The 19,384-nt window shown below is 36.5% G+C and overlaps 3 protein-coding genes across 13 annotated transcripts in view; 1 reads left to right on the top strand and 2 right to left on the bottom strand.

The window, feature by feature from the left end:
* LOC110447510 (MOB kinase activator 1B) overlaps window positions 1-3,839 on the bottom strand; it is a 12,422-nt gene extending 8,583 nt beyond the window's left edge. Inside the window, exon 1 of one of the 2 annotated variants that reach the window (XM_021493257.1) lies at window positions 3,633-3,839. In XM_021493257.1, coding sequence (XP_021348932.1) covers window positions 3,633-3,646 — 14 coding nt within the window. In that variant the 5' untranslated portion in view covers window positions 3,647-3,839. Of the gene's footprint in view, window positions 1-2,396; window positions 2,604-3,632 lie in introns of those variants that run through there. The other variant, XM_021493255.1, reaches the window with a different exon arrangement.
* Window positions 2,749-12,814, top strand: LOC110447509 (heterogeneous nuclear ribonucleoprotein H2-like). Of its 2 annotated transcripts, none has more exons than XM_021493253.1 (10): window positions 2,749-2,820; window positions 5,408-5,492; window positions 5,734-5,892; window positions 6,554-6,697; window positions 8,635-8,773; window positions 9,846-10,078; window positions 10,412-10,707; window positions 11,178-11,313; window positions 11,548-11,871; window positions 12,498-12,814. In XM_021493253.1, the coding sequence occupies exons 2-10, from the start codon at window positions 5,408-5,410 to the stop codon at window positions 12,683-12,685; spliced, it is 1,704 nt and encodes a 567-aa protein (XP_021348928.1). In that variant the 5' UTR covers window positions 2,749-2,820; the 3' UTR covers window positions 12,686-12,814. The 2 variants fall into 2 exon arrangements, with proteins under 2 accessions (XP_021348928.1, XP_021348929.1); XM_021493254.1 differs by lacking the exon at window positions 2,749-2,820 and adding an exon at window positions 3,975-4,056.
* A 5,620-nt stretch (window positions 12,815-18,434) lies between these two features.
* The window catches only part of LOC110447506 (calcium uptake protein 1, mitochondrial-like), a 24,206-nt gene continuing 23,256 nt past the window's right edge, over window positions 18,435-19,384 (bottom strand). For all 9 annotated transcript variants that reach the window (XM_021493243.1, XM_021493245.1, XM_021493248.1 and 6 more), the window contains one exon: window positions 18,435-18,838. In XM_021493243.1, the coding sequence (XP_021348918.1) occupies window positions 18,687-18,838 (152 nt within the window). In that variant the 3' untranslated portion in view covers window positions 18,435-18,686. The remainder of the gene's footprint in view (window positions 18,839-19,384) is intronic.

Below are 19,384 nucleotides of genomic sequence, written 5' to 3'. Positions count from 1 at the left end.
TTTTTTTTAAATTCTTTGCAATCCTTTTATCAAATGACGTATCTTGTACCCGATAAAAAAGATATAATAATATAAATATAAATATATATATAATTTAGTCCGATTCTGCCCCGAATGGCGATCATGTAATTGCAATCATTTTATCAAATATATCTTATACCCGATAATGATACTTTAATGTATCTAATCAGAGACGTATAAAGCCATAACTGTGTTATATACGTATCTGATCTAATATATATATTCATTAATATATAGGCCTATATAAAAATTAATAGATTTCTGCCCGTTCCTGTAAATCGTCGAACCCCTAGTCACGGCAATTCGGTGATGTTTTCGGCACCAAATCGCATATTTCCCGATAAAATATGGCAGATGGAAGTAAATAACGTCTACAAAGGTTATATTTCACAGTAATAAAGAAGTATTTGGTTCATAATTGGGTCGTATGGGGTAGTATTGGGTAGTATTGGGTGGTATTGGGGAGTATTGGGTCATAATCACGGCAATTCAGTGATGTTTTCCGCACCAAATCGCATATTTCCCGATCACAAAGGTGATATTTCACAGTAATAAAGAAGTATTTGGTTCATAACTGGGTCGTATGGGGTAGTATTGGGTGGAATTGGGTAGTATTGGGTGGTATTGGGGAGTATTGGGTGGTATTGGGTAGTATTGGGTAATTAGACGCGCCGAAAATTTGACACTAATTTATCTGCACTTGTTGGCTATCAGTTCTTTTGACATGTTATAGCTATCAGTGATTTGTTTCCACATACAAGTCTACTAACAGGATATGGCACTAATGCTCCATTTAAATATTTTGACTAATGCATCGCATAATTGCAAGCTGAAGCTTACTTTTCATACTTCATGGGAAAAACATAGTTTACACTTAAAAGGAGTAAAAAGGATGACTGATTTTTTTCACTTTCAGAATCCATAAATAAGGGAAAACTTACGACACATCTCAGCGCAATGAAACACGGAAAGAGAAACTGATAAAATTTTGGTTTGGTTTGTTTATGTTTTACATCCTAGTACCTGGCAGGCGACTGCCCCACGCAGTGGTAGCAGAATGTCGTACGCCTTAACCACTTGGCTACCGTAGCCACTTAAAATTGCAGTTGTTTGTCTTCTTCTTGTGCTTGGAATCAGCATGAATAAATTAGTAAACAAAAACATTATATAAATTAAACATACATATATTATTCAAACATACATGTATGTGGTCCCTCTGAATAATATGCGTCACTCACTTTGGCAAAAAATACTAGCCGCTTCCTACCAACCTAGGGTGAATTTCTGTATAGCTCATTTGATAGAGTGCAAGAGTATTATCCAGACCCAAATGGTGTTTCAGAGTTCAATATTTAGATATAGTTAAGTGTGTTTTGGCCCCACACCAAACATCCGACAGTCAAAATGACAAGTCGTCTGGTGTTGGGACCAGGAAAATCATCTTTACTACTTTTCTTTATTGGCTCTGCTCATTGTTTTTAGTGTAACAGAAAAGGAAAGAGAAATGCTTTCAGACTGGGAATCAAACTTGGAACCCTCCAAACTCTAGACGAATGCTCCAACAATGGAGGGACTTGGTTGCCGATGATCGACAAAGTCCAGTTCTGCTACAAATTTCTCCCTCCTTTTTCTAGGTCTTCGTCCCACAAAAAACCTCTCAGAACTCTACACCGACGCTCTACCAAATGAGCTGGTTGTCAATTGATCCAATCCAGGTCTGCTAGTGCTTAGCCCAAGTTTCCTCTGGCCCTGACACCAGAGGTAGACAATTCAACAGATAGATGTCTGGTGTCAGGGCCAGAGAAAAGCTGTGCTGGCAGTACCTGGAGACTTACAATTTATTATGGATTCTAAAAAAGTTTTCAAATTGATCAATGAATGAGCATTTATCTGATGGTTCTAATTTCAATCTTTAAAGCAAAAATATGTTAGCTTCCTGCCAATGGATATTTCAGTGCACTACGAAGTTATGAACAACTATGATTTAGCGATGGCAATCACATATAATCTCCAACAAGAGATTTAAATGAGGTGTAGCCCTGCTTCATTTAGAAGTACATATTAAGAGACTTTGTCAAAGAAATCATTCAGTACAAAACCTTGAGAGAATATACAAAATGAAAACGGTTTGGTCATGATAACACAAGTTGTATTAAAAGTAGAAAGTCCATTAATATTAAAAGTGATCAGGTGATAGTGAATGTGATTGTCAGGTGATGTGGAACGATAAATGAGTGTTTATAATTGTTCTTTAAAGTATAGTTTGAATATTCCATGAGCTAGGTAAATTATAAATCCATTTGAAAGGATTGTTGTAACCTATACAAAACAGTAGGCATAGCAGTACACACGGATGGTAAACAAAATAAACTTACAACAGAAAGCTCATCCTGAGAGATGCGGCACTAGGTGAGATAGAAAGAAGTTTTGAGATATTCTTAATTGAATACCTTACACATTTAAAATAAAAATATCATCTGATGCGTCGATGACAACCGATTTCTTTTGAATTGTTGATCCTATTATCTTTCAAAAACTTTTGTGACCGGAAATGACAAAGAAATGCGGAAGTAAATATGTCAGTGGTTAGATCAAATTTACATATAAAATACATCAAACATCCGTGATTCATGCTTAAAAATATAATAATGCAAAATCAGAAAAATTCACATAGGATTACACTGATTCTTTTAATTCTGTGACTTTTTTTATCGAAACACCCATAATACAATATTTCCGGTATGCGCCATTTTCCATTTCACCGAAACCTACCGCGTCCTGTACATCGCATTTAAAATCGTGAGTTTACTGAGAAAAACTATTATATTTGTACACATATCTCATGCTTTATGTGCAGTTATTGGTGTTGAACATTTTTGAATCATTGCAATATATGTAAATGACGTTTTCAGTTAGATTTTCTTCAAAATCATTTTGTTCACGCATCGATCGGGATCAACAATGGCCACACGTGCTCTGTAAGGGACTTACAGTAGAGTTAATTGCTACAAGTGTCTGAAGTAAGGCAAAAACTGAGATTGGGACGTTTTAAACGGACTCCTTCATTTATGTTAACTAATTGAGTAAATGCAATCTGTGCAATAGACTTTTTGGTTGAGAATTCAAGACGTGTATGTACCAGGTGAGGTAGTTCAGGCACTGTAGTCTGTATTGTGAAGGAGTAAAAAATCTTACAAAATATAGAAACGATTTTTGTGAAGTACCGAAACATCTTACCAAAGTACCGTTACGTCTGCAGGTCCAGGACACTCTGCCGATTGAGCTATATAGCTGTAAATACCTATAATAGCTCGATTGACCTATCTGAAATAGGTCTTTTGAGCTATTTTCAAGTGATTTTCGTTTTGAAGGAAAACAAACAAAGTCGCTTTTAAAATAAGATTACATCNTATTAAAAGTGATCAGGTGATAGTGAATGTGATTGTCAGGTGATGTGGAACGATAAATGAGTGTTTATAATTGTTCTTTAAAGTATAGTTTGAATATTCCATGAGCTAGGTAAATTATAAATCCATTTGAAAGGATTGTTGTAACCTATACAAAACAGTAGGCATAGCAGTACACACGGATGGTAAACAAAATAAACTTACAACAGAAAGCTCATCCTGAGAGATGCGGCACTAGGTGCGATAGAAAGAAGTTTTGAGATATTCTTAATTGAATACCTTACACATTTAAAATAAAAATATCATCTGATGCGTCGATGACAACCGATTTCTTTTGAATTGTTGATCCTATTATCTTTCAAAAACTTTTGTGACCGGAAATGACAAAGAAATGCGGAAGTAAATATGTCAGTGGTTAGATCAAATTTACATATAAAATACATCAAACATCCGTGATTCATGCTTAAAAATATAATAATGCAAAATCAGAAAAATTCACATAGGATTACACTGATTCTTTTAATTCTGTGACTTTTTTTATCGAAACACCCATAATACAATATTTCCGGTATGCGCCATTTTCCTTTTCATCGAAACCTACCGCGTCCTGTACATCGCATTTAAAATCGTGAGTTTACTGAGAAAAACTATTATATTTGTACACATATCTCATGCTTTATGTGCAGTTATTGGTGTTGAACATTTTTGAATCATTGCAATATATGTAAATGACGTTTTCAGTTAGATTTTCTTCAAAATCATTTTGTTCACGCATCGATCGGGATCAACAATGGCCACACGTGCTCTGTAAGGGACTTACAGTAGAGTTAATTGCTACAAGTGTCTGTAGTAAGGCAAAAACTGAGATTGGGGACGTTTTAAACGGACTCCTTCATTTATGTTAACTAATTGAGTAAATGCAATCTGTGCAATAGACTTTTTGGTTGAGAATTCAAGACGTGTATGTACCAGGTGAGGTAGTTCAGGCACTGTAGTCTGTATTGTGAAGGAGTAAAAAATCTTACAAAATATAGAAACGATTTTTGTGAAGTACCGAAACATCTTACCAAAGTACCGTTACGTCTGCAGGTCCAGGACACTCTGCCGATTGAGCTATATAGCTGTAAATACCTATAATAGCTCGATTGACCTATCTGAAATAGGTTTTTTGAGCTATTTTCATGTGATTTTCGTTTTGAAGGAAAACGAAACAAAGTCGCTTTTAAAACAAGATTACATCATTAGGTTGATATATATCATCTTTATTTCCTCTAAATTGGAGAGCATGATACAATGATAGTACATGAATAATACATTATTTACAAAACAACAATCGTGACATTCATACAAATTCACAAACGTATATATACTTAATGTATACTTTTTATAGCCAACATTACCATAAACCTTATTGTTTTATGCGACTTTGTTTTGATTAAATGAAAATTGAAATCTGAGAAATTATAGCTCAATACAGCGGCAGATATCAGCAAAGACATTTGTGGGCCGAGGGAGCTTCTGTGGAAGTTTTGATGTCTGAACACAAAATTGCACAATATAATAAAGATGTAATTTTCGTAGTCTCACTTCACTCTAATGTGTTGTCAACACTATGCGCACATATTTCTGTGCATCACTTCCGGTAGGAATACTGACGATAGTTGCCGGTGAATGATGAGTTCAAGTTGTTCAACAGAATGTCAGTCGATATTATGTTTCCATTCAAAGTTTATTGTTTACATGCCCTCAATAGTAAAACAAGTATACTGATCACAAGTGTTTTCGAGATCTGTCAATCAGCAGTCAGGAGCGACATCTCTGACCCGGAAGTCAATAAATACTGACCTACATTTTGGGATGGTTTGAGGTTACGTAGATTTCCTAACTGGATAGAAATCGGGTACTCGGTTACCCGTTTCAGCCCTGGATAAAACCATGGATCTACTAGTACCTTATGCTTTATTTTCTGCTGTTTACAGATGGGTGATGATGATGGTTGTGTGGTACGTCTGAGAGGCCTTCCTTGGTCAGCAACAGCCCAGGAAGTCCTAAAATTCTTTGGAGGTAAATTCTAAAGTATTTTTGTTGTCTAAAGCAGATTGCACTTATAATAACATTTGGGTTTAATTTGTAACCTGTTTTATGTATGAATTGCACCTATAACATCCTGCAATATATTGATGCGGTTCAAGGCTAATGGAAAGTAAATGGACTTAAAGTAAAGCTCTTATTTTTTTAATGTTTGTTTGTGGTATGAACCTCATTCAAAGTAGATCATTTGTAATTAGTTATATTTTTTATTCAGATGATGTGGCTGTTGTTGGAGGCGAGAATGGAGTGAACTTCACCTTCTCAAGGGAAGGCAGACCTAGTGGGGAGGCCTTTGTGCAAATGGTTGATGAAGCAAATGTACAGAAATCACTTGAAAAACACAATCAGCACATGGGAAACCGATACATTGAAGGTACTTGTTTTTGTCAAGGCCAACATTAAAATATTCTGTTTTGTATTGACTAACTCACCATTTGAAGTTTAGGTTGGTAGATAGGAACTTAAATTCAGTGTTTGAACTTAGACCCATAGACAATTGCTTTGAAAAACACTGTAGGTCTATGGAAATTATTTACTCATAGACCAAGTTGTGTATGAAACTATTTCCTATGTGTATAAGTTTAGTAGTAAAGTAAAAGTTTCTTGTTCAAAGTCTATTTTATGAAAAAAATCAGTATGTCTATACTCTATAAAAAATCTGTATCACATACACCTATTGTATATGGTGTGCCGAGTCTAAATTCTAAGCCTGAAAAAGATGGATGGTTAACAATGACCAAATCCAAGGTATTAAAGAAAACAATACTTTATAACTTCTTTAATTTAAAACAGTTTAAACGAAGTATTTAAAGTGAAATTTCAGCTTGACGTTCAGTTGTTGCTAAAACTCTCTCAGAAAAGAATTTGGATCAGCACATAAAACCCCAGTTGGTCAGCCTATGCCATGCAAATTTCATTTCTTTCAAATTGAAATGTTTTTATTAACACACAAAACAAATACAAAGTTGCTGATACATGCTATTTATTTATATTTAGTTTTCAGTTTAAAATACCAAGGACCTTCTCTTTTTCAGTATTTAGATCTAAAACAAGTGAGATGGACTGGGTCATCAAAAGAGCAGGACAGGGACAAATGTCTGGGTCAAACGAGGCTGTTGTCAGACTCAGGGGGCTACCTTTTGGTTGTTCTAAAGAAGAAATTGCACAATTTTTCACAGGTAACATACTTAGTAACATGTGATAACAGAGATACATCCATATCCATCACATAAAGAACAATATTGTATTGATCAGAAGTCTTACAAGGATTTTGTATTGGGGTAATGTGAAAGCAATTTAAAGTGATACATAAATTGTCCCTTTTACTTTTAGACATACTTCATTTTTTAAGAGAAATTCATATGAGAAAAGCAATTTTCTGGGTGTCAAGTTTTATGTTTTGGTAAGTGTTACTGTATGGTAGCTAAGATTAATATGATTGAAACTCTTTTCATAGAATATATGAACTTTTTATTTATGTCACTGTGATGGTTCAGTGTCACTCACAAAAGGGGCTCAGATTTAACCCTTAGGCTGCTACGTGCCTCAATTGCGCTTTCGATAAGTCGGGTTGTCAGATCTACGCACCACATATGTGGTTTCTCCGTCTGTATGTTTTAATCAGTAAACAGGAAGTGTGAAAGCGGATTGTTGCTATACCAAACCCGAATGCTTATAATAGAAGGCTTCTGATTGGTTGTTTTGTCATTACTTTTGATATTCCCCGCAGTGTACCCTAGTAATAACCAAAGGTGTGCAAGAAAATTTAAAATCGAAAAAAACGTCATATAAATGGTGGACGTGTAGATTGAAGCGATGAATATGATGGTTAACATTTATTCTCCAGCGTCACCTAGGATAATGATAAAAGGTTTGACATGGTTGATGTGGAAATACTTCGGTGTAACATAATATGAACATTGAAAGACTTTGTGCCCTACGCAAACATGAAAATATCGGTGGACTGAGGTACACATGTCGTCTGCAGGCGAGGCCGAATTGAACATTGACATTGATTGATTTCTTCAAACTATTTATCGATGATTCAATCATAAACAAGACCGTAGCTAAGATATATCTATATGCTGACTGTGACAGTAAATATATTGAATGACGACCTGAAACCTGTTGCAAATCGCATGTAATTCTTGATGAAATACCTGACCTTTTTACCTGAGAATCTTCGTGTAATTGTACAGCGTCTTCTGTCATAAATGAAGTTTATAATCTCTGTTATCATTTGATAATCACATTTGCTGACAAAAATAATTTTAAAATGATCTTTCTGGTTCTTAAATCTGATTAATTAAAAGTTTCACCTTTTCTTACCTTTATAACCAACTGTACAGGTAAATACTGAAGCAACTTTAGAATTGAAAACGTTAATATAAACTAAAGACAATTAATAACAAACAACTTTTATTCACATATAACAAATATTTTTCACATTTGAAAAATCGGGTAAATTAATTTATATTTTAATAATTATTTCAGCAGTGATTTCCCTCTATATCGAGATCAATGTAGCAGCCTAAGGGTTAAGAGATTTTTAAAAACTGACTTTTTTCATTTCATACTAAGAGGATGTTTTTTTTGTTACATGAGATTAAAATGTTACATTACCGAGGAACCAAATCCCTTCTTGAATATTTTTCAAGTTGTTTGGATAAATGTTTTAAGACGGGATCTTATCTTCAAAATGATAGAATGAAAGTAATCAAGAAATGATACGCAGACAATTTCCTTTGCTACTTAGATGATAATAGTTTGCAGAAAACGGTGTTTTTGATTCACAACAATCCTAGTCTGCAATCATTTTGACACTAATGGGATGCCTACTTGGACAAAGAAACCAAATATTTGCTTATCCAATGCTTCCCATAATAACGTTCTATTGATTTTGTTATTCAATCAAATGACATGACAGAAATGAGGGATATCAACTTATTCTTTAGAAACAGTTCTTAAAACTGTCCACAAATAAATAAATTAGGTAACATAATTTTGTATAAACAGTGTTCCTGGTTGTTATCAATGTTTGTATTTTTGGACACATGTGTGAATTGTGTTTTTGCTGACATGGATGACTGATGGCTTGTTTTGTTGGGGGGTGTAGGGTTGGAGATTGTACCCAATGGGATAATGCTACCTGAGGATCAACAGGGGAGAAGCACGGGGGAGGCCTATGTCCAGTTTGCTGAACCAGACATAGCGGAAAGGGCTTTGCTCAAACACAAGGAACGATTGGGGCACAGGTGATAGGAACGGGCCTTTATGGGGCTTATTATTATTTTCCTCATAGAGCTTTCCCATAGATCTCCCATCTTTTCTAGGCTCCCAGTCTGTTGACTTTGCTATAAGAAAGAAGTCACAACATATGTTTACTTTTAGAAGATTAAAAAAAATCCAGAGTATGCTTTTTGATTAATTGCTATTGTCAAAGAGAATTTTAATTTGCTATCATCCAAATCTGGATTGTAGATGAGTATCTAGCCCCACTTTTGTGAAAACACTCCAGACTAAAACTTGCAGCTAAAACACTGAGCACATTGGATGCTTTAAATGGTTGTAGATGAGATTTTATAGGAGTTTCATAGGAGTTGGGCTAGGTCTTTGAAAGAAAAAGATCAATATTAGTATTAAGTTGAGATCTATGGGTGAAAGCTGGGTTACCTATTCTGGCTGGGTCATGGTTCAACAAGGTATGGCTGGGTCTGGCACACATGTCCTTGGTATGGCCGGGTCTACTTTGGGAGAAGGGACCATGGGACGGTTGGAGAGGTGAGATTAAAAACCCAGTGCACAAAATGCCAAGGATGGGACCAGGCTTTGTTTGAATTCTTTGCAGAAAAATAAAATCTAGATATATTCTAAAAAAAGGTTAATTTTTTCTCAATACACGCAGCAACTCTTTTGAGAAAATCTTTTATTGTCGCACTAGCTTTGAAACTCTGTTATTTGTTGTAAGTGGCTCAACTCACATCAAGGTTTTGGTGATACAATATGCAATCAAAGCTGAATATTTGCGGAATTTTGAAAGCATGTACATGGAATTAAAAAAAAGAATAACCATTGTGGTTGAGCCACTTGTCTTTTGTATATAGAACATTTGAAAATATGGTAAGTTTTGAAATTGATACTTAAGGATAACTTGCAGTATTTGCTTGGAAATATATTTGCTGCAATATAACGTTGGATAAAATATGCCAGGGTATGATGTTATAAGAATAATGAAGTACATCTGGCTTTTCACATATTTGTAATTGTTTTCTACCTGATTTTAATGCACCATAGTTACAATGTTTTGTTTCCCCCTTTTAAATATAGATACATAGAAATATTCAAAAGCAGCATGCAGGAAGCTTTCCAAGCAGTTGGACAGCCCCGAATGATACGTCCTTTGATGAATTCTGGAATGCAGCAGAGACGTGGACCCTATGACCGGAATAACCGAGGCTTTGGAATGGGTAGCGGTAGCGGAGGTGGTGGTGGAATGGGAATGGGAGGTGGAGGAGGAATGGGAGGCTATGGAATGGGACGAGGAGGTCGTAATGTCAAAGGTCTGTACTATTTCTATTGTTTTGTTAGATGTTCTTTAAAAGGAAAGGTGATGGGTCTTTTAAACAAGGTTAATACTTGATTGTTTGTAGGAATCAGCTGTTAAATTACACACAAGGTTTACACAAGCTTGTGAGTGTCTGATTTTAAGGATCAACCTTGATAAATTCAAATTTTAATATCAATCTAAACTGTTATAATGATCAATAGATGGATTTCTCTTTACCTTGACGTTTATTTTTAAGTTTATTTTGACAATAAAATTCCTCAAACTGGGTTTAGTTTTGTTTTCAGTTCAACCTGAGTCTAGTAATACTATGTTGACTTCATTGCAGGATTCTTTGAAGATGACTTTGATGACTACAGTGGTGGTTACGGCGGTATGAGGCAGGGATTTAGTGGCATGGGTAATAGACGAGGAGGAAGTGGCAGCGGAGGTGGTGGAATGGGTGGAATGAGACAGCAACAGCAGAGAGGCGGACGCATGGGAGGAGGAGGGATGCAGCAATTACCAATGAACAACAACAGACCAAGAGGAACAACACCTGGAAGCTCTTATGCCAGCAAGTCTGGTCATTCCGTACATATGAGGGGCCTGCCATTCCAGGCTCTGGAAAATGATATTGCAGAGGTATGCAACATCTTCACTGGTTGTTATTCTAACACTCAACAATGTTAATGTGTGTGTATGTTTGTGTTTGTGTAGTGAGATTTGTGCAACTGGCTTTGCCTCTAAGTTTGTGGTACAACAAGCCAATCAATTTGTTTACACATTTACTGTATAAAGCTAACCAGACTTAAGGCATAAAGTTGTTGATTGTTGGCTCCCATAGTGTCATGATTCATATCAGCATGTTTAACACTGGCAGTAGTGTTACTGACTTGTAGTTAAAATCAGGAAATCAACTAAATATTCCTTTATCAATGAGGAGAAATGAGTTAAGTATAAAAGCACAGTTACACATTGCCAATATGATTCTGAAAACCGACATTTTGTTTCCAATATGATTCTGAAAACCGACATTTTGTTTTAGTGTATGTTAAAATAATTAAGTAGCATTGGAGGGGAAGATTTCAATGTGACATTATTTTGCATTCCAGTTTTTTAAGCCATTGAAGCCAGTTTCCATAGAGTTTGAGTTTTCTGCTAATGGGCGACCGACAGGAGAAGCTAATGTTGACTTCGCTGATCACCAAGAAGCTGTTGATGCTATGAAGAACCATAAGAAAAATATGCGTAAGATAATTCAGTGTGTTATTCTTTGCATTTCACATATGAAAACAATATTCACTGCTTGGATGAAGAAAAAATATTAAGTTATAATTTATACTGTCATACCTGATATTTTTAAGTTCAATAAAGAAAATATCTTAATTCCTATGTAATGTTCTACAGGGAATGTGATATATATAATTTGTATAACAATAGCAATACAGTGGCGTTTTTGAATGTGTATCCTTTTTATTTCAGATCACAGATACATAGAACTATTCCTGAACTCCACACCTACAGGACGTACCAACTACGGCTCTGGAGGAGGCTTTGGTGGAGGCATGGGAAGTGGCAACATGGGAAGTGGCAACAACATGGGAGGCAACAACATGGGAAGTGGCAACATGGGAGGCGGCAACATGGGAGGAGGAAACATGGGAGGTGGCAACATGGGAGGTGGAAACATGGGAGGTGGAAATATGGGCAACAACATGGGCAACAACAACATGGGCAACAACAACATGGGCAACAATATGGGAGGAGGATACGATGGAGATGGCTACGGAGGTGGTTATGATGGAGGTGGGTATAGAGTCAAGTAAAGTTGATGACCATATCACCGTAAACTTATGAAATCAAAATGGGAACGATTATAGATAATAGTATTTTCTCCAGATTTGAAAAAAATTGGGGGGCGTTGGTAGTGTAATAGAGGCAGGATATAGAACTTCATTGGGGGAGGTACACAATCCCCTTGTCTGGAGAAAACACTGAGATACCACTTCAATGTTTTAAAATGTTATTCAGCAACTATGTAAAACCTAGACTAAATCATACTGATGTTAAGGAGCAGATTTCTTGACCTTATGATGTCATAAATAAAGGATAATGTTGTAAATTTGTTGCAGATTTAGGTTAACATTTGAATTCTACCCATTTCAGAATTTTTCAATGAAGTAAAATGGATTTGAAATAGATTTTTTAATGAAAAAGAAAATTTAAATTACTATGTTTTCATGTTGGTTGAAATTAATGCGAAAGTTTACATGAAGATGTCTCAGAACGCTGCTTTTTCTGTTCTCGTATGACAAATACTGAAATACTGTTCAGTTTAATTTTGTCAACAAAAATTCTTTTCTAAATGTTTGGAACATACAAATGTTTTTATTTGTAATTATATTTATTGACTGATTTCTTTTCTTACACAGGAAACATGTCCAATAATTTCATGGGAAATGATGGAGGCTATGGAGGTGGCAACATGGGAGGCAACAACATGGGTGGAGGGATGGGAATGGGCAGTGGTATGGGAGGAAACAATATGGGAGGCGGCGGCGGCATGGGGGGAGGAATGAACAACAATCTGATGGGAAATCCCAACTACACAGCTTTCTAAGTATTTACAAACCATGGACTCTTCATCAACTGATCTAGTGGTTACAAACAGACTTTGATTGGAAAATGTGTTGTAAGATGAGTAATCTTATTGTAGGAAACAATCTTATTTTTGTATAAAGTTGATGTACATGTGTACTCTTCTTATCAGTGTCCTATTCGCAGTGGACTAGCGTGTTGTCAATATGTTTGTTTTACCATTATCATCATGAATTAATATTTTGTCATAATTGCCATCAATCACTATTAAAATAAACATGTACAAAACTTTATTTCACTTCTTTGTGTATTTTTAGCCTACCATCATCAGATGGTTGGCTGTTCAAATTCCTTTTCATTAGTGGTCTGTTCTTATACATGTTGAGCTCACCTGGCCCGGAGGGCGATGTTAGCTTTTGCTGTACTGCGGCGTCCGTCCGTCCACTTTTTCTAATAAACGTCTTCTTCTGAAGAACTGGAGGACCCAGGGACATGATATTTGGCAAGTAGGTACCTGGGATGGAGTGCTACAAAGTTTCCTCATTAAAATGACCTTGACCTACTTTTAAGGTCACATAGGTCAAATACGTTCAAAAATTCAAACAACAAATCCTGAGAACCATTTGGACTAGAGTCATGATACTTAGTAATGTTATGAAGACCAGCAGTGCGAATCTTTTTCTTAATTACAGTAATGAGGTCAAATGTCAACTTTAAATGCTAGTCAGGGGTTAAAAGCTCTAACAATCTTCTTCTCAAGTTCCATAAGGCCCAGGGTCATAATATTTTGCCTGTAGGTACCTGGGATGTAGCGCTATAAAGTTTCCTCATTAAAATGACCTTTACCTACTTTAAAGGTCACAGGGCTCAAATATGTGAAAAATTTCAAACAATATCCTAAGAACCATTAGAACTAGAGTCATGATACTTGTTATGTAGACCAGCAGTGCAAATCTGATTCTTATTCACAGTAATTAGGTCAACTTTGAGCGCTAGTCGGGGGTCAAATGTCAGCATGGGCTAAAACCTTTAACAATCTTTTTAGCCCACCATCATCTGATGGTGGGCTATTCAAATCACCCCGTGTCCGTCGTCCGTCCATAAACAATTCTTGTTATCACTATTTCTCAAGAAGTACCAGAGGGATCTTTCTCAAATTTTATATGTAGGTTTCCCTTGGTCCTTAGCTGTGCAGGGCATTTTTTTGTGACTGATCAGATAAACAACATGGCCTACAGGCAGCAATCTTTGATTTTGATATTGGAAGTTTGTTATCGCTAATTCTCAAGAAGAACTAGAGGGATCTTTCTCAAATTTTATCTGTAGGTTCCCCTTGGTCCTTAGCTGTGCAGGGCAACTTTTGAGACTGATCGGATAAACAACATGGCCAACAGGCAGCCATCTTGGATTTTGATAGTGAAAGCTTGTTATCGCTATTTCCCAAGAAGTACCAGAGGGATCTTTCTTAAATTTTATATGTACGTTCCCCTTGGTCCTTAGCTGTGCAGGGCAACTTTCAAGACTGATCGGATAAACAACATGGCCGACAGGCAGCAATCTTTGATTTTGATATTGAAAGTTTGTTATCGCTAATTCTCAAGAAGTACTGAAGGGATCTTTCTCAAATTTTATCTGTAGGTTCCCCTTGGTCCTTAGCTGTGCAGGGCAACCTTTAAGACTGATCGGATAAACAACATGGCCGACAGGCAGCCATCTTGGATTTTGATAGTGAAAGCTTGTTATCGCTATTTCCCAAGAAGTACCAGAGGGATCTTTCTTAAATTTTATATGTAGGTTCCCCTTGGTCCTTAGCTGTGCAGGGCAACTTTTGAGACTGATCGGATAAACAACATGGCCAACAGGCAGCCATCTTGGATTTTGATAGTGAAAGCTTGTTATCGCTATTTCCCAAGAAGTACCAGAGGGATCTTTCTTAAATTTTATATGTACGTTCCCCTTGGTCCTTAGCTGTGCAGGGCAACTTTTGAGACTGATCGGATAAACAACATGGCCAACAGGCAGCCATCTTGGATTTTGATAGTGAAAGCTTGTTATCGCTATTTCCCAAGAAGTACTGAAGGGGTCTTTCTCAATTTTTATATGTAGGTTCCCCTTGGTCCTTAGCTGTGCAGGGCATTTTTTTGTGACTGATCGGATAAACAACATGGCCTACAGGCAGCAATCTTTGATTTTGATATTGGAAGTTTGTTAACGCTAATTCTCAAGAAGAACTAGAGGGATCTTTCTCAAATTTTATCTGTAGGTTCCCCTTGGTCCTTAGCTGTGCAGGGCAACCTTTAAGACTGATCGGATAAACAACATGGCCGACAGGCAGCCATCTTGGATTTTGATAGTGAAAGTTTGTTATCGCTAGTTCTCAAGAAGCACCAGAGGGATTTTTCTCAAATTTTATATGCAGGTTCCCCTTGGTCCTAAGCTGTGCAGGGCTACTTTTGAGACTGATCGGATAAACAACATGGCCGACAGGCAGCCATCTTGGATTTTGATAGTGAAAGCTTGTTATCGCTATTTCCCAAGAAGTACCAGAGGGATCTTTCTCAAATTTTATATGCAGGTTTCCCTTGGTCCTTAGCTGTGCAGGGCATTTTTTTGTGACTGGTCAGATAAACAACATGGCCTACAGGCAGCAATCTTTGATTTTGATATGGGAAGTTTGTTATCGCTAATTCTCAAGAAGAACTAGAGGGATCTTTCTCAAATTTTATCTGTAGGTTCCCCTTGGTCCTTAGCTGTACAGGGCATTTTTTTGAGACTGATCTGATAAACAACATGGCCGACAGGCAGCCATCTTTGATTCTGATAGTGAAAGTTTGTTATCGCTATTACTTGGGAAGTATGGGAGGGATCTTTCTCAAATTTTAAATGTAGGTTCCCCTTGATCCCTCGTTGTGTTTGTTATATTTTGAGACCGATCATAAAAACAAAATGGATTAAAAGAAGAACTAAACAGATCTTTCTCAAATTGCAATGATCGATTCTATTTCTTTCACATTAAGTACTGTACTAGTAAATATGTGAAATAACAAACTCACTTTGAAGGTTGGCTTTCATACACATCAGTGTTAAATTTAGATTAAAAGTTACCTAAAGGTGCATTTACTGTTAACATGACTCGATCAAACAGATTAGAGGAAAGAAGAGAAACGATCGAACTGACAAAGAACTAATGAAGATGGTACAAAGGTGGGCGCCAAGATCCCTCTCGGATCTCTTGTTTCTCAAGTTCCGTAAGGCACAGGGTCATGATATTTGGCCTGTGGGTACCTGGGATGTAGTGCTATAAAGTTTCCTCATTAAAATGCTTTCAAGGTCACAGGGCTCAAATATGTGAAAAATTTCAAACAACAATATCCTAAGAACCAATAGAACTAGAGTCATGATACTTAGGTATGTTATGTAGACCAGCAGTGAATCTAATTCTTATTCACAGTAATTAGGTCAAATTGAGTGCTAGTCGGGGGTCAAATGTCGGCATGGGTTAAAATCTTTAACAATCGTTTTTCTCAAGTTGCGTAAGGCACAGGGTCATGATATTTGGCCAGTAGGTACCTGGGATGTAGTGCTATAAAGTTTCCTCATTAAAATGACCTTTACCTACTTTAAAGGTCACAGGGGTCAAATATATGTGAAATTTTTCAAACCACAATATCCTAAGAACCATTTGTACTAGAGTCATGATACTTTAGTATGTTATGTAGACCAGTAGTGTGATTTTTTTTCTCAATTACAGTTATTAGGTCAAAGGTCAACTTTAACTGCAAGTCGAGGTCAAAAGCTTTAACAATCTTCTGAAATTCCATAAGGCTCAGGGTCATGATATTTGGCCAGTAGGTACCTGGGATGAATTGCTATAAAAATTCCTCGTTAAAATTACCTGGACCTACTTTCAAGGTCACAGGGGTCAATAACTACATATGTCGAGAATGATTTGGCTACGTGTTATGAATGGCTATTCACATTCAAAATGACAGTACAAGGGAGGCAAGATTTTCAGTATCAATATCGCCATCATTCTCGTATTCCATAACCTGGAAGTGAATTTGATATAGACATGTACAAGACCCCTCCTTGACTTTACAAAGACCTTGTACTGGTGGTGGTGGACTAGGTATATTGTTAACTCGCCTGGTTAATTATGCTTTAACCACAACCTTGTTTGGACTTTTGTTGGCTCGCCACACAAAGTGCTGGTTTGTTGCCGTGTTCATCAACCTTTCTTTCTTTAAATAAATTCTTCAAACCATTTTGTGCAGTGTCATGAAATTTGGCAACTAGCTTCCTGGGATTAGCCCAACAAAAAATGAAGAAAACAAAAATGACCAGACCTACATCCAGGCCACTGGGTCAAAAAAAAGCCTCTTGCCAAAATTCATGGTCACTTGAGTACAAAATGTCAAAATCTGAACAACACTTATAAAATCTGAACTCTTAGATTCCAATGAAATGAATTGTTTCAGAGTTTGTAAAAAGAAATGACCTTTGACCTACTTTCAAAGTCACGGGTCACATTTTGGAACATAAAAACAAGTTCAAGATAATTTGCTCATAAATTGCTGCAAAAGCTTTGAAGTTTCACTGTAAAAAATATGTCTCCAAAACATGTCTGGTTTTAATGAGCTAAGATGCCTAAGGTCAAGACATCTGACCAGTGGCTGGCTCAAGTCCAGGGCTATCAAGTCTGGGATAACTAATTTTGAGGTGTTCAAAATTGATAGTGGAGTCCAGGGAAACCTTAGGATATATGTTGTGGATGGCTATGCTGCAGTCATAGGTCAAGGTCATTGTTACTAGAAATAGGATTTAACCATCATACTCTTCGTCATCGTGTTAGTGGCTGCATTTCTAGACAGACTTGCATGAAACTTCATTGGTATGTTTGCCTTGATGGGAATTATCTGTGAAAGGTCAAGGTCACTGTGACTTATACATTATATTACTTCCGCACTATTTAGTGATAACCACCAAAATTTGAGTAAAAAAAAGTTTAACTTTAAGTTAAGTTTGTCAGGACAATGAGTTGATTATTCCTAGACCGAGTTTCAGTTAATTCGGCCTATTAGAACTTGATTTTAAGTTTTAGATAGTTTTTTTTTATCAAAATAGCAGCCATGGTGGCCGAATTGGATTTTTGATGGACGTGAAAAAAACCCATTTTGCCGGGACCATGAGTTGATCATTCCTACCAAGTTTCAGTTAAATGGGCCCAGTAGAACTTGACTTTAAGTTTGAAATAGTTTTTCAAAATAGTAGCCATATTGGATTTCTGATTGACCCCAAAAATAACAACGCTTTGTCAGGACCATGAGTTGATCATTCCAACCAAGTTTTACTTAAATAGGCCCAGTTGAACTTGACTTTAAGTATGTAATAGTTTTTAAAATGTCTGTCGTGCTGGTCATATTGGATTTCTGATCGACCCGAAAAATAACAACACTTTGTCAGGATCATGAGTAAATCATTCCTACCAAGTTTCAGTTAAATAGGCCCAGTTGAACTTGACTTTAAGTTTGAAATAGTTTTTCAAAACGGCGGACTTGGCAGCCATATTGGATTTCTGATCGACCCGATAAATAACAACACTTGGTCAGAAAGTTGTCGGTAACATTCCCATGAAGTATCAATGAAATCCCTTTGACAGTATTTCAGCTTAAGTTGAAAATATAAAATGTTAACGGATGACGGACGAAGACGGATAGCAATAGGTCACTTGAGCTAAAGCTCAGGTAACCTAATAAAAACTAATCCACATGTAGGATAAAAAGTAGCTTTAATCTTCATGATTGAATAAGTCTGCAATATTGTATGAAGGTAAAGAGTTCAGAAAGACAGTAAGATAACTAAAAAAATCTGCAATAACTATCTATTTTATGAGCATACATATAAATATAATTTAGGTTGCAATACTAACAATCCTGTAAAATATACCAGAAACAAAACAATAAATTTTAGACAATCACATGGATGTCAAAACAGAGATCCTTTGCACACAAAAGTCTGTGGGTCTACTCAAGGAATGCTGAGGTCTGGGACTTGGTACACTTCCAGGTTGCATTGATGAGCTTGATAAAGCCAGTGTCCTTGGGTTTCTCCAACCCTCTCATTACACGCTGTTTCATCACCGACACAAACTCCCGATTGCTCAGCTGACCATCGTCTGCAATAGTCAAAGTAGATACACTGGTGATACACAAATACATAACAAATTTTGTTGCAATTTGGATAAAAAAACTCTAACTGCAATATTTATATCAATAGAAATACAAGAACAGAGGAGTCTGGAACAAAAAGCCTTCAATGATCTAAAATGTAGGCAAAAATCATAAATGTGTTGGAACTGGAACTGATACTCTGTGCTTCACAAAGAGGACAATATTGAACGCTTCCTGAACATAGACATTGTTAGATGGCTACAAGCAAGTCAAGGACATTGTTGGATGCTCACCAGACAGAACCAAAAATTATGTATTTTTACAGTAAGCTGAGGACTTTGATGTCAGGTATACAACACTTTTTACTTTGAAAAAATACTGTTTCACTAGTGCAAGTGCAGGGCTGTAGCTAAGCCAAACTGATTGAGGGGGCAAACTGAAACTAGGGTTCAGGGTTGAAGCCCGAATCTTTAAGCATGATGGTCAGGAAAGATATCTCCAATCTAAAAATATCTTGAACATATCAAGATATGTGTGTGTGTTTGGATGGG

Source organism: Mizuhopecten yessoensis, unplaced genomic scaffold, assembly GCF_002113885.1.
Source record: "Mizuhopecten yessoensis strain PY_sf001 unplaced genomic scaffold, ASM211388v2 scaffold3453, whole genome shotgun sequence".
NCBI classification, from domain to species: Eukaryota; Metazoa; Mollusca; class Bivalvia; order Pectinida; family Pectinidae; genus Mizuhopecten; species Mizuhopecten yessoensis.
The sequence above is the reverse complement of the archived record's forward strand: the minus strand, read 5'-3'. Positions and strand labels throughout refer to the sequence as shown.